This window comes from Trichoplusia ni, chromosome 2 (genome assembly GCF_003590095.1).
Source record: "Trichoplusia ni isolate ovarian cell line Hi5 chromosome 2, tn1, whole genome shotgun sequence".
Classification (NCBI taxonomy): domain Eukaryota; kingdom Metazoa; phylum Arthropoda; class Insecta; order Lepidoptera; family Noctuidae; genus Trichoplusia; species Trichoplusia ni.
Window position 1 is genome coordinate 8,822,427 of NC_039479.1, and position 26,438 is coordinate 8,848,864.

At 42.6% G+C, this 26,438-nt stretch overlaps 1 protein-coding gene across 1 annotated transcript in view; it reads right to left on the reverse strand.

Annotated features, from left to right (window-relative positions):
• LOC113501545 (fat-like cadherin-related tumor suppressor homolog) overlaps window positions 1-14,733 on the reverse strand; it is a 33,689-nt gene extending 18,956 nt beyond the window's left edge. Inside the window, exons 1-4 of the mRNA XM_026882735.1 lie at window positions 14,351-14,733; window positions 3,480-3,575; window positions 323-3,382; window positions 43-117 (exon numbers count right to left, since the gene is read on the reverse strand). Coding sequence (XP_026738536.1) covers window positions 43-117; window positions 323-3,358 — 3,111 coding nt within the window. The 5' untranslated portion in view covers window positions 3,359-3,382; window positions 3,480-3,575; window positions 14,351-14,733. The remainder of the gene's footprint in view (window positions 1-42; window positions 118-322; window positions 3,383-3,479; window positions 3,576-14,350) is intronic.
• Between the last annotated feature and the right edge of the window lie 11,705 nt (window positions 14,734-26,438).

Below are 26,438 nucleotides of genomic sequence, written 5' to 3' on the forward strand. Positions count from 1 at the left end.
AATTAAGACTGTTGTAATGTTCGAGATCGGTTTCTCCAGTACCTCTACAATGACCGTAGCTTCAGACCACAACGCTGGCTGACCGCCGTCTGTGGCACGCACCGTTACGCCATACACCTGTAAAAATAATTTACAATAGCTTATTGTAAAAAGAATTAATATTGTAAATTTAAGAATCAATTCATTGAAATCAATCCGGTTTTTTCGTTTTCTGAAATAAGGCAAATATTTGGCTTTATCCTAAAACATCTTTCCAAATGGTATTATGAACACTTGAAATCTAAATCAATATAACTGTTTCCGGCTTAGCAGTTTCGCTTACCTGCCTCTCTTCGAAGTCCAAAAGTTTCGCAGTGCGAAGGGTGCCCGAGGTCGGGTCGATAGTGAATACTATATCGTCAGACGGTTGGTCTGGCAGCGAGTAAGTGACGAGTCCACCTGCGCCGAGATCGGGGTCGAAGGCCTCGACCACGGCCACCAAAGTGGCCCGCGGCACGTCCTCTCGCACGCGTGCGCTGTACGTGCTGAGCGCGAACCGCGGCGCATTGTCGTTGACATCGTCCACGGCCACGCGCACCATAGCCTCGGCCTGCAGGCCGCCGCCGTCCGTGGCCCGCACGGTCAGCTCGTACAGGGCGCGCCTCTCGCGGTCCAGCGCCGCGCACACGGACAACACTCCGCTGTCGCGGTCCACACAGAAGTCGCCGTCTCCGGCGCCGCTCAAGCTGTAAGTGATGCGTGCAAAATCGCCTGCATCCCGGTCAGTGGCGTTTGCACGGAATATTGCCGTACCATTGAGTGCATTTTCAGTTACTCTGAAGCTCGCAAGCGTCTTTTCGAAACGAGGTCGATTGTCGTTCACGTCTAGGACGGTCACTGGAAGTAGACGAGAAGCGGAGTGTTGCGGAGTGCCCAAATCGTATACTGTGATATTCAAGTAATATTCACTTTCTCGTTCGCGATCTAGGTAACCGATTACCTGGAGTTCTCCCGTGTCCGGGTCGATACGGAAGGCAGAGTCGGCGTCGCCACCAGATATACCATACACTAGTAATCCGTTGTAACCGAGATCGCGGTCGCGCGCCCTCAATTTAACAAGTGATGTTCCAAGTGCAACGGACTCGTTTACTTTTACTTCAACAGGGAAGTCGAGAAATTCAGGAGCATGTAGGTTTTCGCCGTAGCGAGAGGGTGCCAGTGAGAATTCATCAGCTAGGTCAAGTGGCGCGTTACTACGCTCCGCTGCCGCCAGCAGCTCGGTGAGGCGGCGAGCTACTCCAGAGTCACGGCACTCCAGAGCGCCGGTCTCTCCCGCACTGCCGCTGCTGCTCACCAGGTGCAGTGTCATAGAAGTGGCGTCGGCAAAGTGCGTGCCGTCCGTCGCCGTCACGTTCAACACTCTCGAGTCAGCGCGGATGTCACCCAGATCACAAGAAAGACTTAGCACCCCTGTGCCTGCGTCTAGCGCAAAGCAATTGTCCTCGTTACCTCCGATTATTCGGTATGAAACAACATCTCCGGCATCGAAATCGATCGCTGATAGTGTCACAATTTCCGAACCAATAGCAAGTCTTCGAGGTAAATAGCCTACGCAGTCTACACGCTCAAATTGAGGTCTGTTGTCATTGACGTCCTCCAGCCGCACAACGAGCCGCATTTCGGCTTGCCGGCGATACGGAACTCCCCAATCACTGGCTCGTATGCGCAGCGTGTGCTCGCGTCGCATACTTTCGTAGTCTAAAAGTCGAGTCGTCCGGACAGCTCCTGAGAAATGGTCTACATCAAATGGTACTGGTTGCAGATTTGCTATGCTGTAAGAAATATAGGCGTTATCTCCTGAATCGGCATCCCGAGCCACGACACGCGCTACTACGGCGCCGCTGGGACCGTTCTCTTGGACCATGACTTCAGTTACTTCCCTTTCAAATACCGGGTCGTTGTCGTTAGAATCAAGAACTGTTATTTTGACCTTAGCTGAAGACTGCTTCCTTGTGCCGGCATTCCCTTGATCAATTGCAGATACTGTTAGTATATAAAGTGCTTTTTCTTCGGCATCTAACCGCACTGCCGTATATAATACACCAGTCTCTGGATTGACATAAAATTCTTCACCTTCATTCCCACCTACTACTTCTATATAAACTCGCGCATTTCTGCCTTCATCGCGATCGCTAACTTTGAGCCTTATGACAGGAGTGTTAGGTGGCACGGTCTCTGGAATGCTCGCTTCGTACACCTCTCTGCTGAATACGGGGGCGTTGTCGTTAGCATCAACAAGAGTAACTGGTAGTGTGAGGTATGAAGCGCGCGGTGGCCGGCCAGCGTCCACGGCGCGCAGTGTGAGGTTATACCCGGCGGGTGCGCTCTCGCGGTCCAGCAGCGCGTGCACGAGCACATCGTACTCGCCTGCCTGCGTAGATGGTCGAACGCGAAAATGCCCGTCTGGATCACCGTCCACTATGTCGAGGCTAGCTATGCGACCGTGTTCTCCAACGTCATCGTCTGTCACTTCTATGATAGCATAAATTTCGGCCGTGGAGTTCTCGACCACCTCAGGCATGCGGCGCACGTGAAGTTCGGGTGCGTGAAGATTGACTCGCTTGACTCGAACGGCCACGGTGGCCCGGGCGGCCGGGGCGTCTTGTCCTCGGGATAGTAGAGAGGCGCGGTCACGTGCCATCACGGCAAATTTATGGTGCGCACTTTCAGCTGCTGAAAGTGGACGCGTAATGGTAATGACACCTGTAGTCGGATGGACGGCGAAGCGATCGGTAGGTTCTTCGAGGCTATAATATATTTCACCGTTGAGCCCGAGGTCGGCATCTTCAGCTGACACGCGAGCAATACTGGAGTGTAGGGGCGCATCCTCTGGGACGACGGCTTCATATTCAGTGGGATAGAAAAGAGGACTCAGGTCGTTCTCGTCTGCGATACTGACAGCCAGCACGGCGTCGGCCTCGAGCTGTCGGCCACCCGGCAGCTGCGCAGTGGCGCGCACATCCAAGCGATATGCGTCACGGCGCTCCCGGTTCAGTACGTCGGCATGGCCAGTTCGGGTACGTATCGAAAGGAAACAGAAGTCACCAACGGTTCGTTCTTCCGCCTTGAAAAATTTGTCCTTATCGCCGTGTCGGATGCGGAAGCGCACGCGGGCGTCGGGTGCGGGCAGACGTACGCCCAGTGGCTCAGCAGCCGGCGGCTGCTCGGCATAGGTACGGGGCGGGCTGTTTTCGGGGATACTCAGGTTGTAGAGAGCATGCGCAAACTGAAGTTCGGCGGGCGGGCCGGGCCCACCGCACACCTGCCACACCAGACCCCACACCGCCGCCAGCGCCAGCCACGCGCGCACGCCACGCATCGCGCTACACACGGCGCTAACAAACTGAAACAGAAGAATGTCATTAATTCTTGTAAAGTTTTGACTCTTCATTCGTGAGTGTCGTTAGGTTATGACATGGTAGCAAGTAGGTGGGACCTACCTCATATAGTGTGTGTGGGCGCGAAAAGGGGAGCGCGGCGCGCGCGCAGCTCTGGTCACGCGTTCACTCGTGGCGGCATTCGCATCGCCCGCGACCCTGAAATCAAGAATGTATTGTATACTCCATAGCTATATCTATTCATACCTCAGTAATTTATTTTTTATGATAATATTTCCATACATGCCCATAATTGCAATTCCAAATGTCAAGAATGTAATAAGGTAAAAAATATCGTTCAAACAATATAACTAAGTATTATGTGTTGTTTCTCAAGCGCAATCATGGAAATTCATCTCGGATCGCGATCGAGATTAAATGTGTACAGGGTACCTTACAGCTTAAAGCCTGGACTGTTTGTGCCGAAATGGGGCAATGCTCCGTACGTTCAGGTAACCTTCGTAAATATTCTTTTTAAAGCCCCAACCGCAAAAAAAAACGGTTTTTCAGGCAGATGTAGAGATCAAACCTATAATCGCGACGCATAAAGAGGAGTTATTTACGTGTTATAAAGTATAAATAGCTGAAGTGTATATGTTTTTTTTTCATTTCAGTATAGAAACTCGGGATTGAATCAGAAATGTGGCGAAAATTCGTAGACGAACAAGAGTCGCCGATATAGCCCGTAGGATTAGCAAGCTGAAGTGGCAATGGGCGGACCACATAGCGCCAAGATCGGACGGCCGATAGGGCAGAAAAGTTCTGGAGTGGAGACCACGTACCACCACGTCCGTCAGATGGACCGATGACCTGGCGAAAGCTGCTGGGTCTCCTTGGATGCAGGTGGTAATGAACCAGTCGCGCTGGAGAACACATGGCGAGCCCTAGGTCCAGCTGTGGACAGCTATAGCCTGAGATAATGATGATGATGATAGAAACTCAAACGTAGATCACCATACAAAGCAGTAGCAATAATTTTTAATGTACATAGATAAACCAAAACCTACGTGCTTAATGATGCCTGAATCATAAAATCATATGTTCGGCAGTTTCGTATGATTCGTATTCATATTATGATCAGTTTATAATCAGCAAAAACATACACATGATATGGTTGCGTGGAAAGACATGCAATGGGATCAGGGTGGGAAAACAAGCGATAGCTATCATCAAAGACACAGGATGACGCTTCACTGGCTACGCGAAAGTCAGGCGAAGTTCCTCATTAGACAATTGAAACGACTGAACGCTTAAAGCATTTACCACATTTACAACCATTTCAAACTATTTAGAAACAAATGCATCATTCTATAATGTTTAAAGTGCGACAGAAAGAAGGTGACCGCCACTTTTGGGTTGCTGTTACTTTTATTAACGAAATCCTCTGGCCTCTGGGAAGCTGATGGTAGAATGGCACCTTACTTATATGGGAAACGCCTATTAAGGGCCTGTCATCATTGGCCTAGCCTTTTCCCAACTATGTTGGGGTCGGCTACCAGTCCAACCGGTTTCAGCTAAGTACCAGTGTGTCAAAGATGTAGGAATAACAGCCGGGACCCACAATTTAACGTGCCTTCCGAAACGCGGAGGAACTCGTTATGACAAAGATGGTCACCCATCTACGGACCAACCGCATCAAGCATAGCTTAACCTGTGATCGAATCACTTATGCGGTTATAGCTCACGAGCTCCTCCTATTAAGTGCCTGTATCGGGTTTAAGCAGTTCATGAGTGACTGGCGAGGACTCGGATAGAGATTTGTGTAGCCAGGTAGTACGGGGTCTGGTAACTTGAAAAGCAAATTACTTGAAACCTTTTAATAATGATTATGTATAATATGTATAATTATAATAATAATTATCACGTGAATTCTTAAGTGGTTTGATATTGATAGTGGATCTTGGTTGACGAAGGTAACAAAGGGCAAAAGCTCTTTAGTAAGGCTTCTCAATCGGTTCGTTCGTATATCTGCGTTAACAAGAACGTTGATTTTATTTTATTTTTCCATTCCCGCTATACCAAATAGTAAAAAATATCGAGGTCAAGTAAAAATTGGTACGGTTTGACAGGTGTTATTTTTTTGAATGTTTGAGTTCCTGACTAAGGAATAATAGGTAAGTTTCCGCCGTTTAACGAAAGATGAAGATCCTCACTAAGAGTTTACATTAAAATCGTCAGATAACATGTAATATCGTGAGTTTGGACATTTAGTAACAACATACACTTAGGGTATTAGTGACTCTTTATCCATATCACTTTTTTATTTATGTGCAAAGAAACGATTTTTTTACCGAATTAACGTCATTGGCGGGAACTGTTACTGTAATTCTTTAATTTGAATAGAACTGCAGCCGAGGCCCATCGATTACTTGTACAACTTACGACGAAGCTGCTTTGGGCGAGTGTGCAAAGTTTACACGAACGTTCACGTCACCCGCACAAGACATCCAGCCTTTTCTATTTAATAGATTAGCGTCTGAACATCAAATTACATCAGTTGAATATAGTAAAGCGGCACAGCGCGAGCGACGTTGCGCCAGTTGGCTGTATCACAGACGGCTTCCGGTTTTGTTTTTGAGTTGCATTCAAATACAACACGAGGACCAGGTTAGTCATTATTTGAGCAGTAACAAAACTAGTTCAACACGGATGGTTCTCAGTAGGTAAGCATTAAGTACCTCATTACAATTCACTGCTAAATCTCTCCTTGATGAAGGGCAAAACATACTTGCAGTGAAGTAGTGATACAGTAATGTTTAAGCCTAAGTACCTAAGTAGTCTGGTTGTCTAATATCCTAGATCCAGGAAATAGCTCTCACAAATTATAACCATTAATGTTAAAGATTTTGTCATTTCATAATCTAATGATCTTCTTCAATATGTTAATGATCATGTTAAATACTAGCGAGTTGTATTGAGTTTGGTGACACCCTGTTAATGTAGCCTGTTTATTGTACTATACATACATTATTGTATTTGATATTTCGATGACCGAGAAAGAATTATCTAGTATTTTCTATCCGTGCTGGACCGATGCTAGTAAACTTATACTTTTACTAATTTTATTTTTCCTAATTGATTTAGTTATATGACAGTGCAGAGGTGTGTCGTAGGATTTGCTCCCTGTCGTGAGATGATGGCACACGTCATTGTGTGGTAATTGTATGCAAGTAGAGCGAGTGTCACGGTCGGCTGGCGAGGCTGGCGACACGTGGGGTGCGCGCCGCGTCACGCTGACGTCACGCGGCACGCTGAGTCATGCGCGGGCGCTTTGTGTCGCGCTAGCACCGGCGCCTGCGCTGATAAGCCGCGTAGGTAGGTTGCGGCTATCGTATAACTCCGTGAGCTATCAGTGCTCGGCTCGGAGACTGGCCGCCATCGTTATAGTTACGCATTCACACGTAACGCACGTACAGTGGCCACGAACTTCTTTTGTTTACATTATTATGATTCACGATAGTGCAACACACCTATTGACCTGAAGAAAAAGAACTACTTGTTGATTCGTGTAATTTGTTATAGTTGTATCAACAAGACGCACGGAAGATGCTGAGATGATGTCAGCGCGGCGAGCGTGGGTCATCGGCCTCACCTCGACCATTGCTTGCCTTGAATATCGATAACAAAGATGTATGCAGTGGGCATCTAATGTGTATCTCTATAAAAAGAATTTTTAGTATTAAGATAAGTAGTACTAATTTCAACCACGAATTGTAAGTTTTAAATAAAATTCTAAAATCTTTTTCGTCAAATTCACTTTCGTTAAAATAACGATTTTTTGACTGAAATTGATATTGAACAATATCTCATTTTTATTTATGTGCTAGAGTTAAAATCGTTTTACATGTAGATGTGTACATGTACGGTTGTGAATTTATCATCGTCACGGATACACAATTTTGCTCAGGTAGTTACCCGTAGCTCTTAAAAGACAAAGCGAAGGACGACACAGATCCAGCTCAGGTATGCGCGATAACATCCCGCAGGCAACGGCGAATAAAAGCGCTTGTTGTGCGGCGCGGGGCGCGGGTCGGGAGCGGCGAGCGGGCGGGGGGGGGGGCGGCAGCTGCGCGCGCGCCTCTCGCACACGGCCGCGTACCGCCGTGTGTTTACAAACAGGCGCGCCGCACGTGTGTGTGCGTGCACGCCGCGCCGCGCCCCTACATGTTACTCCGCGCGTCTTACTCCTAAGCTCGTGCCAGTACTCCCAGTACTAACATAATAATATTGCATATTTGAATAGCCAAGGTCAATTCAGTCAATCTAAACTTATTAACAAGTTTTCTTAAGGTCCATGTAAATTCATCAGATTAATTAATACATTTATATTGTTTAAACTCAAGGCACAAAAACATTATTTAACAATTATTTTGTGTTACCTCGGCATGAACCATTGTCAGATCCTAGAAACAGGTCAGAAACAATCCACACCACAATAATCAAAGTAACAGCTATGTGTCCGGTTCTAAGTCGTTCTCTTAAGCCCGAAGTATTTGGAAAACGGAACGGGGGAATGTGAGGTGCAGTAGAGGGGGAGGGGGGGGGTCTTTCATAATATGCTCAAGCGCCGTCCGTATTTGTTTATTAAGATTCGGCCGATGAACTTAGCATATATCAACGTGTCTTCTGTGTGTCTGTCGCAGGGATACGCGGGTTTTGACACACACAACACTATGTATTTTTTATTGAACAATAAAATGGTAATTTGCTAGAGCTTTGTCTTTTTACAAAATAAGCGTCAAAACATTCATCACATGGCTATATCAATCTAATACAGTGAAGCCCTAGGTGAAGTCGTTTAAATAGATTCAAGTAATAAGCTTTTCTTTGATTGTATGGATCGTAACAAAACAAGCCATGAAGCAAGTTGATACAGACAGAAACAAAAGGCTTTCTCACAAAATCTGTATTGTGACATGAACCTTAGAGGTATTCTTACTACTTTCGTTGTGTTTTCGTTATTTCGTTACTATTCTTTATATTTTTGTTGCATTTTAATAGGACTTCTCTCCTCGATGACACAATATCTACCACAATTATAATACTATTTTTTTTTTCGTGTTCTGTGTCATAGTTTCGTATCAGACATTATAATTGATCCGTAAAACAAGGGACGTAATTTCGTATCACCCCTGTTTATGTCAAGCCCTTTTCTTTTCAATTATCCTTTCATCTCATCCAGAAAAATGAACGGCAGTCAAGTAAATCAGCTAGACTTCAAATATATTCCAGATTCAATAAGGTTTATATCTCCAAGAACTTAGAAGCAAAAGTATTACTTACGTGCATTCCAAATGTTTCATATTACAAGGCCGAAGCATGAAAAAGCACATTATTGCACTAGTATTTGATCAACTTAGTCCAAAAACCATACTTCAGGTACAATTTTATGCCTTTGCAACCAGAATAACCTACATCGTGAATTCGTATGGTGAGAAAATGTATAATTCATTACACATTTTCCAGTAATGATAGATATAAAAGACCTAAGGAAAGAGTAGCAAGATTACCTTCCCCTGTATAAATTCTTCGTAAAAGGGTTAGATTCTAATTCTAAAGGCATCTTTACAGTTCTGCTAGTCTTGCATCGTTAAACACATGTAGTTATGTAAAAAACCATATTCAGTAATGATAGACGACATTCCGAGGAATTGGGTGAGAGGTCAAGTGGGCTGGCAGTCGTCAGCCGGCGGGCGCGCGGGGAGCGGGGAGCGGGGGGGGGCGGCAGGCGACATGTCAGTGTGTCGTCAGTGTCTGGCGCCGCGTGCCCAGGCCCACTCCCTATAACACGATCAACACCGGGCAGCGTTCTACAGTTACGTCTTCCTAGATTTTGCCTGCTGTTTAGCCTGCGCGGAGGTCGGTTTTTAGAGCAAAGTCTTGTAATTCAAGCAGTTGAGAGGTGACAATAAAACTAAAATATATATATAACTCTTTAATATTTTTGATATGTGATGTCTGTTTGTTTATGCTTAATGGGTTAGAGTCTTTCCTACAAATGACATGCAGATCTAAATAGGTTTTTGTGGATCCAGATTTCTGATTGCTCCACAATGTACATTTTATACTATTGTAAAAAGCGGTAAGGGATATACCTTTTTAAGTTTGATTCGTACAGAAGCGGGGTTGACTTTCAATTGCTTTATTTTTTAAAAATAACACTATAGAGTCGTCACTTTTGATAAGGTTCGCTGCAACTGGCACGAATAGGTTCGTTGAATGAAGTACAGCGCGAAAACTGTCGCCGAATTCTTTTTCCAAAACTATTATATTACAACACTAGCTGTTGCCCACAACACTAGCTGTTGCCCGCAACTTCATCCGCGTGGTTAGAAGATATAAGTTATGATTTATACCAGCCCTGTTCCGCATTTTCCATTGTATCTTCGCTCCTATTAGTCGAAGCGTGATAGTATATAGCCTAAAATCTTCCTCGATTAATGGTCTATTTAACACAAAAAAGAACAATTTTAACCAGTAGTTCCTGAGATTAGCGCGTTCAACTCAAACAAACAAACTCTTCAGCTTTATATATAAGTATAGATTTTTTTTTCAGAACTGTAATTTTGTCGTTTTGTTTTGAGCTCCGTATCGAATTTGTTTCCGTCGTAAAAAAGCAGTAAGAGTATCCTTTATTAATTAACAAACTGCAAAGACGTGAAAACTGATTCATACATAATCATAAATCAGACATACTCAGAAAAAATACGACGGGCGGATTCGATCACATCATTTTGAGGTTAGTATCTTGTAGTTTATGATAGTATTATGTTATTGTAAGTGAAGTTAAGAAAATATTAATTGTGAGGGATGCAAACTTAAACTCTCGGAAATATTAGATACTGTCAAAGGTCAGGAAAAAGAAAAAAATCTGGCAGGAAAAACAAGTTACTAGGAAAAGCTAAGATGGATGGTTTTGAAAACAGCTATGAGTAATAAGTGATTGTAGTCACACCTTCTTTTAAGTACACCGTAACATTAATAGCAATTGTTGCATTAATTTCTGAGTACAGATATATTACTTTTTTAGATCACACAAATCTTGTCTATTAGCACTGCGCTGATAAAACATATCTTATAAGCAAATCGACAGTTTAAAATACTCGTCAAATGTCAACTCAGTTGTACATTCAAGGCTGCTAGCTGCAGATTTTTCGAAAATTCTGTAATTTTTGGATTTAGATTACTTTTGGACAGACTCTAAGTTCTAACATCTAGAAATGGTTTTACGGTTTTATTCCGGTTACGATGACTTTGTACAGTCAGGATATAAATTAATTATAAAACATTTATTTTTCTCGCAACTGCGAGTCTTAATTTACCAGTATTTTTGTGTCTTCTTTTCGGCACTGTAGAGGATAAAGGCGTGTGTCGATTTTGATGATCTTTACGCCAATCGATTAGTCTTAATCCATGTATTGTTTGTAAAGTCATGAGAGTAGTCATGATACAATATCATAAAATATTATTTTTAGGAATTTAATAAGAGTTCATATAGAACAAGTCCAAAATATTAATATTGTCATAAATTTCAACTAGATCCACACTAAATTCCATAGAACGGGACTTTTAATTTTGTTCTTAGTTTTTATTTCCTTTATGCAAATTATCGCATTTATGCAAGTATCGTTTATTATCGTCTTTACAAATTCGTAATTATGTTACTTTAATCGCCTGTTCTGGTCAGTGATAAGGCAAAGTTTCTTAGTATTTCCTATTCTTTATAAACATTAACACGGCACCGATCAGATAACTTCCAAGCTGGAACAGCTCTGAGCAAAACTAAAAGAAGCCTTTCTTACTTATCTGAGACACGAACGTGAGTTGCGAGTGATCACTTTAAAGTAATGTATCTCAAATAACAAATGTATTGAGATGTTAGGGGAGTATATTGAAAAATAAAATTAATTCAGAATTTTCCGCCCTTTCCTTCGTACCTATACCGAGAATACATTGAACTCCCCTCGTATGTCACACTTGAGGATTATCTAAATGTCCATCTTAACTTTGTAACATCACTAACTCACAAGTGATTTGTTGAATGCTGCTAGTTTTAAAAATACTAACTTTATAGGATACATATTTTGAATAAATCAACTAACAGTGTTCATTTGACTGTTCTTAAAATAACAGATATAAGGTGTGTGAAAAAACTCGATGGGAAGGGAATTAAATTGAGCAGAAATCATAGATTCGAGACTCAACTAGGCAGAGAAGACAACAGAGAATAATCATTCAGCTACTGCTGGGTTCAGGCTTAGGAGACTGACGTTTCTATGGTTAAGTTTGATATAAAAGTTCATGCCATAATTTTAAACTTATAGTTGTTCATACAAATTTCTTCGCAAAATGCAATCAGTAAGTATTTGAAGCTCAACGTTCGTCTTGTGATGTTTTAGCTAAATAGGTTTGCTAAAACATCACAAGATGTTCACACATAACTACCTAGTTCTAGTTATTTTTAAATTGATCTTGTGACAAAGACAAAAAGTGGTAAAATCTTTAAAGGATTTATTTTTCGTCTTCTCTAGGGGCTTTCTATGTTAGACAAAATTATATTTTCAGAATTTGTTTCAAATATTTTTATGTATCTAACGATTGTTTTCCTTACTTTTAGTTTTATTTAATAACAAAATGTTTACGGATCTCAATGAAAATATATGAACAAAATTTCTATCTGTTACTGAATCAGTGTGGTAAGCTGTCAGACCTGATACTAGGGGTTAAAGATTTTGAAATATAGGAAATACACTCAGCAACGAGCTTTAAGAACCAGTCGTGTGTGACGACAAAACGGTACGTGACAGCAACCGGTAGATGGCGCTAAAAGGGCTCCTTGTGGACCTATCAATGAGCCACCTTCATAATAGCATGCCCAGATAAGGTACCATGTGTTATTATCGGAATGATTTAGATATGAATGTGACTTAACACACTAATATTCAGGTCATAACAATCTTTTAACATTTTAGTTAATGAAACATTATACAGTTACAGTCAGTTATGGAGTTCGGTTTTCGGATTTCTGTGAGAAATTTTAAGTTAATATGGTGGTTGATTTTTGTTACTTCAAATCTGGCTAAAATTATATGTACACTTAACACGAGTTAGCAGTTAGATTTTCTATTCCTTTTATTATCTAGCGTGATTTAAAACGGTCTTTTCTAGCGCAAAATCAATTTATATCGAATACTGGCTGCACATTCTGGTTTCAAATTTAATTTAACGAGTAACTGATTTAAGCATCCTCGTGAAGGCAACAAAACTTTTCGTAAACATGACACAACATGACAGTGCCACAGAAACGTAGGTATTTGCCATTTTCTGAAAAAACGCATTAGGACCTCCACGATAAGTCTTTCGTCTAGGAAGTTTGATGATAAAATAACGATGATATCTATATGCCCCTTTATTGGTAGTTACTGAATTAATGATGATTTTATTGACAATAACAACCTAATTTGTTGTTGCTTCTTGATACCTGTAACCTGCCTACTTGTATGTCCCAACTGACACTACTCCTGACGGCTCTGACACGTAATCTGATTAACAGTCCTTAATTTTACGAACTAAGTCATAAATATTACACCGTCAGGCAGTTTTCTGTAAAACGTGTTCGCACTGTATCAGCACGTGTTATTTTTTCGAGGTATTGTAGAAGTTAAGTGGAAAATTTATTATTTGTTTTAATTCAGGTTATAAGGGATCTTAAGTCCCATTTGTGTATAAAATACATAATACCCAGTTATTCATAAATAAATAGTTGTGTGCTTCCTCTCTGTAGCCATAATGACTAGTGTTTAGTAGGTTTTCGATTTTGATTGATTACGTTACTTCACTACATGTTTTGTGCTACTTTTATGAATCATAACTACCTTAGAGAATCTTGTCGACTGCTTGTAAAGGATTAAAAACAAATGAATCAGTTTCCCTGTAAGTCTATGAAAGTCACATTTAGCCAATGTTTAAATAAACAAGCCTGTACATGTTCTGTGCAGCGCGTCACGTTTCGACGCTGCTCGCGGCGCGCGCTGTGAGTGCGGCACAACAAGCAGTCGGCTCCGTGATGAGCAAGCTTTTATTGTTTACACTTGAGCATGTTCTAACTATCGCATTGATCACGATTCACGTTAGTGTACACCATGGGTCGTGTCGTGTCATCCAAATAATTTGACACTGCATTACGAATAGATATCCTTACACGTCTTGTTTTGTGTAATATGTGAACTTACTTATTTTATGAATCGCCTTTTCATTGTATTATGGGTAATTACGCTAATAATTTATAGATTAACAAAGAAAAACGAAATGTCCTGCGAATTTTCTATTTCCTTAATTTATATGTACCTTCCAATACAATTAAGCAGCAAGGATTTATGTATGTACAAGGACTACAGGACCTTTCTGTTAAGTAGGTGGGTAAAACATGAGACGCGTAAAGATAGGCCGTAGCTTCAAAGTGACGGACCGTGGTACCTGCTTATGTATGTTTATTTTATGAGTTAAGTAGGTACGTGATTATTGTAGTACTTGTAAACTATTTAGGAAATAAACCTTCCTAGATTTCAAAGTGTATCCTACTGTCTACTACAGTCGTAATCGACGCTGTCAAATCTCTAAAGGCACGTTTGAGGAGCGAGTTTGAGAGCTTGTTTTTGAGGACGAATCAGTTTCAACATTCTTAAAACGGATTAATATATCAGATATAAGAGTTATGCCTATGATAGAAATTTAAAGAGATAACTATCTGAATTGTTGTGTAGTTGGGTTGGTAGGTAGGTACCTATCTATATCATTATGTACAGAACCACATGTAGGTTTCATAGTTTATTACTTAAGGCTCTTTGCAGGCTGTGCCTATAACGTTCCAACGTCACCATTGTCCAAGAATATATATATCCTTGAAGTTTAACAGGTACACACTCACTGCTCACCTTTAAAAAAACTTTGTAACAAATCCCAGAATGGTGTGGACAGTGTGCACAGCGGCACACCGGCACACTGGTGTGTTGTCGGGACTCGTTTAGAAAGCACTTATCCACACAGACACAGTCGCCGGCAGTCGGCCTCGCTCACGAGGTGAACCGGCTCCACAACACACTCCACACAAGCCGCACTTAGGTCGGACTGAGGTCCAGCTCCGCGCCACAACACTGCCACTGATTTGATTCAAGTTTCACAATGATTGGTCCTGGAAGTCGCGGCGAGTCTCGCGCGACTGCGAGCAGAGGTGCGCGGGGGTGAGGGGCGCGGCGGGCGACACGTGGTGTGCGGCGCGCCGGTGTCGGCTGACTGGCCGGACTGCATCGGCGAGCTGTGGAGAGACCGGTTGGCGGGCGCGTAGGGCGCGGGGCGAGGCGCTGCCGGGCGCCGCGGGAGGGGGCGCGGGGCGCGGGGGGCGCACACAGCCGCTCTCTCCGCACGCAGCTTGCCCTATAAACTTGCTTTCTGCTCTCATATCGTGTGTAGGCTGACTGGCTTCTCGTGCACTTTTGTGAAAGGTAAATTATTTGCATCGTGGAGGGTACCTACTTAGGCTACGAAACCCGCTTACCTATAACTGTGCTTATAAGTGGCAGGTAGGGAATATGTCAGACCATATCCGTTCACTGACTTCCGCCACCCGCGCCATTTACTAAAGTTACCCGACATCGGTCAACTAAGATGCTTTATTCAAAACTTAATTCAAAATATTTACAAGATAATAGGTTTGTAACCGTAGGAGGACTGCTGCTCCAATGCTTATGCCTATTTAGCTGTTGTCTAAAATAGAAGTAGGCAAAAATTAGAACTTAGAAGTAAGTGAAGTTAGGAAAAGACCGATAAAGCTTCAAGACAGGTAAATTCCTACATGCCGCTACGCACTGATACGAGATGAAAACGATACAGTTTTAAACCATTTGGTAGCTAAGAGTTACTTAAGTTGGTACACAATGTTGGTAGTGGTCTCCACCTACAATACGCGAATGAATCTAACTAAAGTAAAAAACCGTTTACTGATACCACTGTGAAGAGCAGAAGCACAGTGTTCTGCAATTTGTTGTGTGCTGGCGGCTCACCTGCACCGGCGAGAGGTTCGTGCGGTGTGCCCACTCCTGCCTCATGCCCTTGTAATCGGAGCTGCGGCGAATAATTATTCTTGACGACAGCGACGTAATTACACCGCCACTGGGGCTCCTCCCTTCATTAAGATTAGTGATATTAAAAAGGTGAACATTGTTTGCACATGAAGGCTCTTCAATAAAGAGCTGGTGCAGAGCATGGTTTTCGACAAGCTGCTGGAATATGTGTCGATGTGATCGATACGGCGGCGAGCTGCGGGCGTCGTGCGGGCCGCACGCCAACCGGCGCGCCCCGGACCGGTGAGGCCTACCTACTTGTTATCGTGAGATGGCGAAACATTCATGTGCTTAACGCACCGACAATTCGCCTCCCAAGCAAAAATACTCAACTTTTATGATGCCACCTTATTAGGCCGAATGGTGTTACTCGTAAATCGAACTACAATTAGGAACCATTCCTATTTGATTATTATATCAACAATATGAGTAGTAGGCTTAACTTTAGAGAATTCCAAGTCTACTTGTTTTTAATTTGCTACAAACTACTCTAGCATCAATTCGTTATCTGTACCGTTTATTTTTCAGTACATGAGATAATATATAAATTATCAATAAAAAATCATAATATGTGCGTCGGTAATGTAGAGATAGGGCCTGAAATTAACTGCTTTGCGATGACGATGACGCCAGATCAAACATCGGGGGCACTGCAGGAACTCGGACCATACGCTAATATGACTTCGGGCAAGAGTGATTAGGACTCGCGGCACTTAAAATTTCCAACAGGTAGGATAAAAGAAATCAAGTTGCCAAATAGGGAAGTCATTCAATTTACGTCCATACAAACTTTTGGTTAAAGGCATTAATAATGGGATTCAATAGTTATCACGTTTCAAGAGATACAATCTGGTGACGGATGGACAGACGACAGACATACCCTTTGAGTATGGACCCCCTACAAATGAAAGTTTTATTCTTGTTTAAATGAATGAATTAGTAGTGTACGGTTCAAGTAAACCTTTGATGGCTTGACGTTGTGACCAGGTTGTCGTTTTTACTGTAGCATCTCCTCAGTGATTGTGAAATTGAATTTTGTGCACACTTACGGAATTGCAGAAATGCCTTAAAAATAAGCGTTGTTTTAAAATGTTGCCTTCAGCCTGTCGTTGCTTAGAAAAAAAGCTTACTTGTTCACCGTTTTTTAACATCCCATAACTGTTTCGCTCCTATTAATCATGCGTGATAGTTTACAGACTATGTTCCTTTAAAGCTATGTTGCTCCTTTCGTGAAATAATTAGGATAATAATTTAAAATCTGTTTTCAGTATTAGATCCAATTTGTTTGAAACAAAAAAGAAAATAGTGGTTTCTTAGGTTTACGCGAATGTTAGACATTGAAATGAAACTACTTTTACGGATTTTATCGCGGTTTAATTTTAGATTTTAGTTCCCGACGTTTCGAAACCTTTGCAGGTATCATGGTCACGGGCAGACTGAGATGGTGTTCGTCTTGACAGAAGATGTTGCTCGTTCTACCTTCATATTTTAATTAATTATTTGTGGTCCGACCTACGCAGTATGAGCTCACTGTGTCTTGATGTCTTGCAGCGCTGCTCTTGGGTTTGGCCTTGAGTTTATTTATTATTGGATCCCAAGTAGGTGATATCTTCCAGCCATCTTCTCTATTGAAATTAGGGTGTTTTTTAATCTCAATAGCCTCGCGAAACATCCTAGGTAGGAATTTGGATTCTTTAGCGAGGATCTGTGGTTGGTCAAATCTAATATAATGGCTGGAACCTTCAGCATGTTCGGCGACTGCAGACTTCGTTGAGCGGCGGTGTTTGACGTCAGCTATGTGTTCTTTAACGCGGGTCCCTATGCTTCGTTTGGTTTGACCGATGTAAGAGAGGCCGCAGTCACAATCTAGTTTGTATACTCCTGCATCTTGTAGAGGTATGTGACACTTGACAGATGGTAAGGACTGGCTAATCTTCTTGGGCGGCTTGAAGTATGTTTTAATTGAAGCTCGCTTCAGGATGTAACCAATCTTGTCAGTGACTCCTCTGACATATGGTAGTACAGCAGGCAAACGATCAACAGTGGCTGGCTTCACTCGGTTTCTGTGACGGGGCCGTGGAACTTGGAGCTTGTTGTCTCGCAGTACTTGCTTGACGTGTTGAAGCTCAGCGGCAAGGTGTCTGTCATCACAGAGTCCGTGTGCTCTCTGAAACAAAGGTCCGATCAGGATAGGTGGACCATAAGTCACACCGTGTATCGAAAGAAGACCCATACAGATAGGTACTTAAACGGTGAATCTCACCACCACCCTAAACAGTTAGCTACCGTGGGAAAATCTTTGTTTCAGAGAGCACACGGACTCTGTGATGACAGACACCTTGCCGCTGAGCTTCAACACGTCAAGCAAGTACTGCGAGACAACAAGCTCCAAGTTCCACGGCCCCGTCACAGAAACCGAGTGAAGCCAGCCACTGTTGATCGTTTGCCTGCTGTACTACCATATGTCAGAGGAGTCACTGACAAGATTGGTTACATCCTGAAGCGAGCTTCAATTAAAACATACTTCAAGCCGCCCAAGAAGATTAGCCAGTCCTTACCATCTGTCAAGTGTCACATACCTCTACAAGATGCAGGAGTATACAAACTAGATTGTGACTGCGGCCTCTCTTACATCGGTCAAACCAAACGAAGCATAGGGACCCGCGTTAAAGAACACATAGCTGACGTCAAACACCGCCGCTCAACGAAGTCTGCAGTCGCCGAACATGCTGAAGGTTCCAGCCATTATATTAGATTTGACCAACCACAGATCCTCGCTAAAGAATCCAAATTCCTACCTAGGATGTTTCGCGAGGCTATTGAGATTAAAAAACACCCTAATTTCAATAGAGAAGATGGCTGGAAGATATCACCTACTTGGGATCCAATAATAAATAAACTCAAGGCCAAACCCAAGAGCAGCGCTGCAAGACATCAAGACACAGTGAGCTCATACTGCGTAGGTCGGACCACAAATAATTAATTAAAATATGAAGGTAGAACGAGCAACATCTTCTGTCAAGACGAACACCATCTCAGTCTGCCCGTGACCATGATACCTGCAAAGGTTTCGAAACGTCGGGAACTAAAATCTAAAATTAAACCGCGATAAAATCCGTAAAAGTAGTTTCATTTCAAAAAAGAAAATTTTCCTCTTTATAAAATTGCTATGGCGCTTGGAGAGTAGCTTGTGCTCTACCGCTATTGTACTTGCAAGAATGTCATAAAATCATAAAATTTGTTGACACTCGCTAAGCTCCAAAGTTGTAGATTGTTTCTTTTTTCTGTAGTAGTATGTCTCTATTAATAGTAATGTGAAGTGGAACTCAATCCACGTAGTGCAGGTATTGATTACTCCTGAAACTTTTGAATGCAGCTAAAGATTTGGTGGAGCGTAAAGCGACGCGCGACGCTGCGACTGGATTTACTTTAATTGTAAGTGTTGATAGAATCCCGCATGCACGAAATATACGGACATAAGTGAGCAGAGAAGAAAAACAAAAAGAAAGAAAGTCATCGTAATTAAGTAGAGATTGATTTACCCATACAACCTATATGGATGAAAAATTTGAACTTATATTTTTGTGGAAGACTTATTTTCCTTAAAAACTTTAAAAGTTCTTAGTGTTATTTCGTAAGTGGGTTCCGCGAGTGACAACCGTATTCGTTTTGAGTCACTAGTGGTGCAGCGCTCGCACGGGAACCTGTGCGGCACAGAGCTTGCGCCCGGTCCTCGGGACAGGCTGCAGTCACTCTCTCATTTATGATAAGTATTCAATTGATTTTATGTTACGATAAGCCTGCTCTGCTTTTTTATTTGTAAATCGCTGGTTACAATAAACTTCAATCCCTACATATTACATATAATTATAAAAGCTTACATACATATTTTAGATCTTTTATCAATATTTCAGTCTATATCGTTTTATTTTTGTCTCACATCAGCAAAACGTAATTGTGTCTACTGAGCCTGATCCCTCTGCTAAGACTTTACCTAAACTCAATTGGTTAGCCACATCGGATCCAGGTTTGCCGAGAAAGTCACTGTAAAACTAACAACAAAATGTTGATTTTGTTATTTGTAAAGGGAATTGTGTTATTACAATCTAATCGACAGAAAACATGATACTTTAAATAAGTGTCACATTTTCTGTCTGTAAGTACTATTGAAATAATTTCCATAATAGGGAAATAAAGAAATTAAGATTGGTCAACGTGAGAAGCACTTTTTGATGAAGTAAATTAATCAACCTTAACGGTAAGGAATTTAAGAAATAAGAGTCATACGCTCAAAAGGTTCATCGTGTTCTATCAAGTTTTTTGCTTGGCCTACAGCAGTTAAATAAGTTAAATATTTTATTTCTGAAAGCGTCATCTAAGAGAAGAGAGCGAGAGGATATTGGCAGATGTAATAAAATTCATCTTCTGTGGTGTGACCGTGTTTGGGTGAAAACATAAGCGACGTACAACATGCAACTGCGTGTCGAGACGTAAGGGGTGAGGAAACGGCTTGAGCGGGGAGGGGGAAGGCTATATTTAGAAAATGCAATCTGTTGATCGAAAATAAAGTGTCGCGCGACACGTCGCCGTGTTTACCCGCGTCTCCCCCCCACTCGCACTTCGAGGTGTGCTCGCTCGAGGAAGTGTGTGTCACGTATTTTACCTTTAAGACGTTTGAGTCAAGCGAATTGATAAGATTTCCGGCTCGAACGGTTTATGATAACCGATTAGTAGTCTCAAATTAATACAGTTTACACAATGTGCGATGCTTGTAGCATTACTTGACAGGAACAATGACGTAGGTAACGTTGACTACTCAGAGAAGGAAGAACAAAAAAAAATCTTAGGTACCTAGATATCTAAATAATCCGGAGATAATAAACATATGGTTACAGCAATTAAAATAACGTATTAACCGATTATGACAAAACGATGCGCATGTGTCGACGACGCATAAACAAAAGTGTGAATGACAGCAGCGCCGTAACCGGTAACGACGCGCACTTCACTTGTAAAACGTTTCCTGCAATCAAAAAGTTATGGCGGCGCGCGGCGCGGTGAGAGCCGCGCGACGAGTGTGAGGACAGCTTCCGGACGCGTCTGCAACACAACCTTACTCAACGTACATACTTTACATTTTTCACAATACAATACATTACATATATTATACACTTCATAGAGATCTTTAGCAGAGCAAAATAAGTGCAATGTTTCTTCGTTAATTGTGGCAGTAGTGACAGAACTCGATGGTTTTAATTTTCAATTACATCTTATCTTTAGTTGCAGTCGGTAGTAACATTGGTTTCAACCCCAGTTCAACCTCACACACCTACTTACTCGTACTACCTAGTTACTCCCAATGGGTGTTTGATGGACTACGTTACAAGGCACCATTCATAGCTAAAGCGAAGTATGTTTATACACATATACATACACTATGCAGCAATTCTGGTCGCAGTTGAAAACTAGGCAAACATACGTACATAATCTAAAATACATAATTTGCGTCCATCGACATTTTAGTATCACTCCAAGCAGCATCCGATGTTTTGGTACAGTACCAGAAGCGGTCGGCCGCGCCTCGTTTGGAATTGGTTTTCTGTTGCTATAAATGTACAATGTTGCTTAATTCGGAATCGGAAGTGCGTTAGTTAGGCGCGGGCGGCGTGCGGTCATTCACTCCACGCGACGCTTATTCTGAGACTTACGAGCCGCGGCTGGGAACCATCACAACACATCAGTCGGACGCCGCTTGAGCTGGAATCCCCCGCACTGGTACGTATAACTTACATGGACAGTTTTAGAATGATACAGGATTGCCTCAAATAGGAAACAAACCAAGAATCCGCTGCGGAAGGACCTCCGCCTCACTCATCGACGGCACGTACTAATAGCTACCGTCCCCCCAATGTTACAGAAGTAATTAAATTAGGCCAGGCGCGCACTACGAGTTTTCCGCCGCAAGGCGTAAGTTAGTAACCTTTAAGAGGCGATTCTCTAAACCTAGTTTTAGAGAATCGCCTCTTTCCAAATTCATTTAAAATAATATCCTTCATTTTGGAAAAAATAAACAAAAATTTGTCCAGTTGTACGTGATGTTAAGACTTCGGTACAAACTATGTGTGCGGGTGTCGCGCGGCGTGTCGCAACCTGTGCGCTGCGACAACTGCCCGGCAAGCAGCGCGGCGCGGAGCTAGGTGGGCGGCGGCCCACAGACTTCACAGACCTCCGGAGGTACTCATTGCACAATCCGCACTTTTCTGAAGTGACAACTTGTGTTAAATATAAAGTTGTGATGTGTTTGTCACCATTCATATCACACGTGCACACGTCCCACAATTGTGTTGGCCTTCGATCGCAGCCGCTACATGTCCGTGCTTTCCTAGCACACTTCGTACCGCAGATAACGATCTGTTGCATTTGTGATTACAATCAGGTTTAAAACGAGTTTCACCAACGAAGGCGCACCTTTCGCCCAAATTGTGTCGAAATCATGTCAAAACATATCACAATGGCCGCCTCGGCGCGGCCCAATTTGCCCGCATACCCGCACCGCGCCGCGAGCTCCGCGGGAACTGTCATTACGGACGGAAATGGTGTAACAACAGCCCTCAGACGAGACGAGGGTAGAGCCTCGTGCGGCACAAAGAACATGACAGTAAACACTGCAAATAATTTACAAAAGGCGAAATACTTTCAAACACGAGCCGGTCGCGCATTGTGCGACGTAAGAGCTGTTTCTAGCGCTAATTAGGAATGTTATTATGAAGGTTCGTTATAGGCGAGCGCGACCGAGAACTACGTTCACCTGCAAGCATGCCTGTTCGGCTAAAGGGAGCTTGAAGACTTAGCGACAGTTTTTGGAAAGACATTTTTTTACAAAATATAACTGCATCCGGGGACTATAAAAACAATAATGATTTTTTTATTACATATTTGTAGTATGTTGTGGGAATCACTGGATTCGTTTCGCAAGTAATTGTCTGAGGTGAGCGAGTCGCCCACGTGCAACTGCATGTGGCCCCTCAGCGGACGGGAACGCTGCCGGTGACTGCCATTACAACACTGAAAGCTACACGAGAAACAATTGTTAAGCTTGTCACATACATTGACAGAAAAATTACTGCTTTAGAAATAAGTAAAGGCAAAGACGAGTCATGATAAGAAACTGCATGGAGAATTGGTTGAAGGAACTGAATATTGTATTCTGACAATGCCGTATTATCCATAAGGCACTTTAGGCCAGTGCCTAGGGGCCCGCTATGACCAGTGGCGCAGCAGTCCCGATAAAAAAAAAAACAAAAACGGTTTGCGTGGTTTCGTGCCACGGTACAAACCAAGGTATAATATTGACTTAAAGAGTGACCGTGTCTGTCGTCTTCAAAATTGTGTCCAAAGTAGGCATCTAAAGCAAAGCTCGATTAATTTGTTACGAATGAAAATTATTAAATAATTTGGAGCTTTTTAAATAAATAGATGCTCCTGATCCCCCTTTGACAAAGTCCTTGATCTTGTAGTAAACTGAAACGGTTGTGAATTGTTTGTCGTTAGTAAGTAGCAGTGGCGGTGGGTTGCGTGTCGCCGCGCAGCTGCCGCACAATTGACGGCAATTATATTGTTCCACTTCCTTCTAGGTCGGGCTGGAGCGCGAAGTTCTCGCTGGACTAGTACTCGTGGTATACAACATGTAAGTTCTACACGGCAATGTCAAGAAAAACTAAAGCGTTTCCTAGGGACTAATCTAATATCTAAGACATTAAACCAAACCACCTAAAAGTAAAAATAAAAAAGTTTAAATTAAACAAGCAAACAAAAGGAGGACATTATAATAAACAAAAAATGTAACTGTACTTTATTTTGATTTTATGGAAAATCTTCATTTTTTCTGTTCGACGAAAAGCAATAGATTAAATTGATTGGGTATTTCATATCAGGATTTCAATTCATTTTGAGATTTGTTCGTATGGTGGTCAACTTTAGTAGCTTATTTCTGTTAAAGTATGTTTCGTGTTCAGCGCAGCTCCTTTGCTCGGTGGTGCTCAACAAGAATGTTATCGATCGTTAAATGCGAGCATCGTGACTCAAACCGTTAGCAATCGTTAGAATAATTGGGACAATTGGACAATCATGGAGCCGCGTGTAACAGTCCGCCAGCGCCGCGCCGGGCGCCGGCCGCACGGCGATCCTGGCTCAAGCTGCATGAGCACAGCTTGAGACTGTTTACTGCACTACCACTACACGAAGTACATTGATATACCTGCAGATGATTTGTACTCAAATTGGGCAATTGCCTCGTCATGAGCTAAAGCATTGACGGTGCGATGGCAAGTCATCATTCCTCATTTGGACCTGGTTTGGTCTGAAACTAGTCGGGCGATCCCGATAAACACGTGTGGGTAAAACTTTGTCATTTAAGTAAGTATTAATGTAGATGTGGCAAGGGTATTTTTTTACATTTCCATACTTCAGATTCAAATTAATTCTAGCATCGATCTTGACGTGATTTAGCATCATATATACGAACATTTATAGGTCACCAAGTATGGCTTCTACTAGTGGCGTACAATACTCCTGGTGAGTGGAACTTACACGGTATCTCCGCAGGAGTGTAGGAGTGCAGGTGCGGAGGCCGGGGAAGCCCCGCCGGTGTCGCGGCGCGCCGGTGTCGGTGTCGCGTGTCGGTGCTCCACACCCCGACTAAGATTTATCACGTTGTTTATATGAGAACGAGCTAGACATTTCATCTAATTACAAGTACTAAACACAATTTTCACTTTATCACATATGCACACACGTCCATTGGAGTCCGTCACCGCAGTTTTTTGTTAGTTGTATTGTTTTCATGGTTTTGTAAGTATTAATATTATGCAGCTCTATTTCATTATTCACTTTATTTTTAATGGATATGGGTACTAAGGTTTTGCCTGATATATTTTGTCGTGCCACGTGGCGCAACACAGGATGCTTCATCAAAATTTGTTGAGCTGCATGAGGTAGTCATGCATGTGGCTCGCTCAGACCGACTTCATTCTTTCCTCCGAAGACTAGTCTAGGAATTTGTTTACACATAATGAAAACACATTTACACTTGAAAAGAGGCGATGACCACTGAGTTTCTTTCGACATTTCTTCTCAGGATAGATTGTAATTACCTAACTAGTAGCTAGGTTAAAATCAAATTTAACTTGTGAATGCAATTTCATTGATTCTATTATGTCTGGATATAATTATATGGACATAGGTTGTTCCACATAGAGCTGTACGAATGTTGCTGGGTCCAGTGTCAGTCGGTCTTGAGATTGGTTTTTGGCGTTAAAAGTATGAATTAGAACTTAGACAAGAGAATACTTTCAGCTTATATGTAAACAGTTCGTCTGGTTAGGAAGTGGGTCACAGCGTGTGTCTGGTGCACTGCAGCGTGATGTTGATTGCGTCGCGTCGGGCGGCGCTAGATGGATGGCTGCAAATGGCTTTTAAATCTGCAAGAGATCGGAGCACCGCGGATGAGCGACACGCGAGCCGCGGCCGGCGCCAACACAACCGGGGGTAGGGCGCGTTCAGTCGCATCACGAAAACTCTCATATAACATTAATGTACTAGAAATCCAATCAATAAGCAATCTTTTATCTTGTTTTAAAATGAGAAGCAATAAAAACCGGTTAAGTAGGGGTCAACCTCGCGACAGATCTTGTAAACTATCCTCCGGTAATGGACAGCTGAGCTTTTATGATAGTGTTCGGTATCCATTACTAGGATTGAAACCCAGCTTAATAAATTCAGGCACGAAGAAACCTACTACACGTGAAGCTGGTCGGGTGACTTACACTAATCTTACTCGACACTATCTAGGTAACATCAGCGCACACCCACACCACACACTTGGACCTTTCTATTTACTGACAGCCGCTGTGCTCCGTAAATAGGTAGTGACACATTACTGTCCTAAATCAGTGGTCTTAAATAGATTTAAACTTCTCCAGTTGACATAATCTAAAATAATGTTGCTAAAACAAGATGTGTGAGTCAGTGCCTCACCCGCTGCCGCTGCAGAGCGAAACTACATCAGTCGCTCGGCGTCCGTGGTGCGTCCTTATTGCATTATATTCATTTTTAAATTTATTGTGTGTATAATAATTATACGAGCGTAACCTCTTCATGTTGGCCCTGTATCCCGGTGCACGCCTTTAAAAAGGACCGGGTCTCTTCACATTCATGTGAAGAGACCCGGTAACTTCAGTTAGCCCGTGAATGAAAAGAGGTACCAGCCTAAAATCTTGATGAATCGTTTCATCAAAATTTTAGTTCTAGATGTCAATGTTTGGAATCCAACTTGAAATCAAAATAAAAACTTGTGTCAACAACAACACATTTTTCCGTATCTTTCAAAGGATGCTAGACTCATGTACAAGTAAATTTTACAACCCAGATTGACAGAAAAATTATGATCCGTACCTACCTGTTCCAATCAGAGCAAAACAGTCCCATGGCTAGCGCCTACTGCGATACCTAAATTCTGGGTAGTTTACAAGAAATAGAAACAGATATATTGAACGATGAAAAGCTAATAAAGCGGTGGTTGAAAGCGGCGCGGCGATGGCTCCGGCCGCGACCAGACCGCGCCGCGCCTGCCGCCACCCGCATCTAGAAGGGCCACTCAGCGCGAGGAACACTCGAGAGACGAGAATACGACTTATGGATCTGAAGGCTTAGCTCACTATGATCTAATATTCGATATTTGTCAAGATCGACGATAAAGCTCCCATGGCTCGTAAGTTTATCAATGCATATCATAGTTTTGGGAGTTGAATTACTGTTTTTTTTTGCATCACATTAACAGCACTGACGGGCATCGACCGCTCCGCAACATTACACTTTGAGTTCTTGCTAATAAACACATTTTACC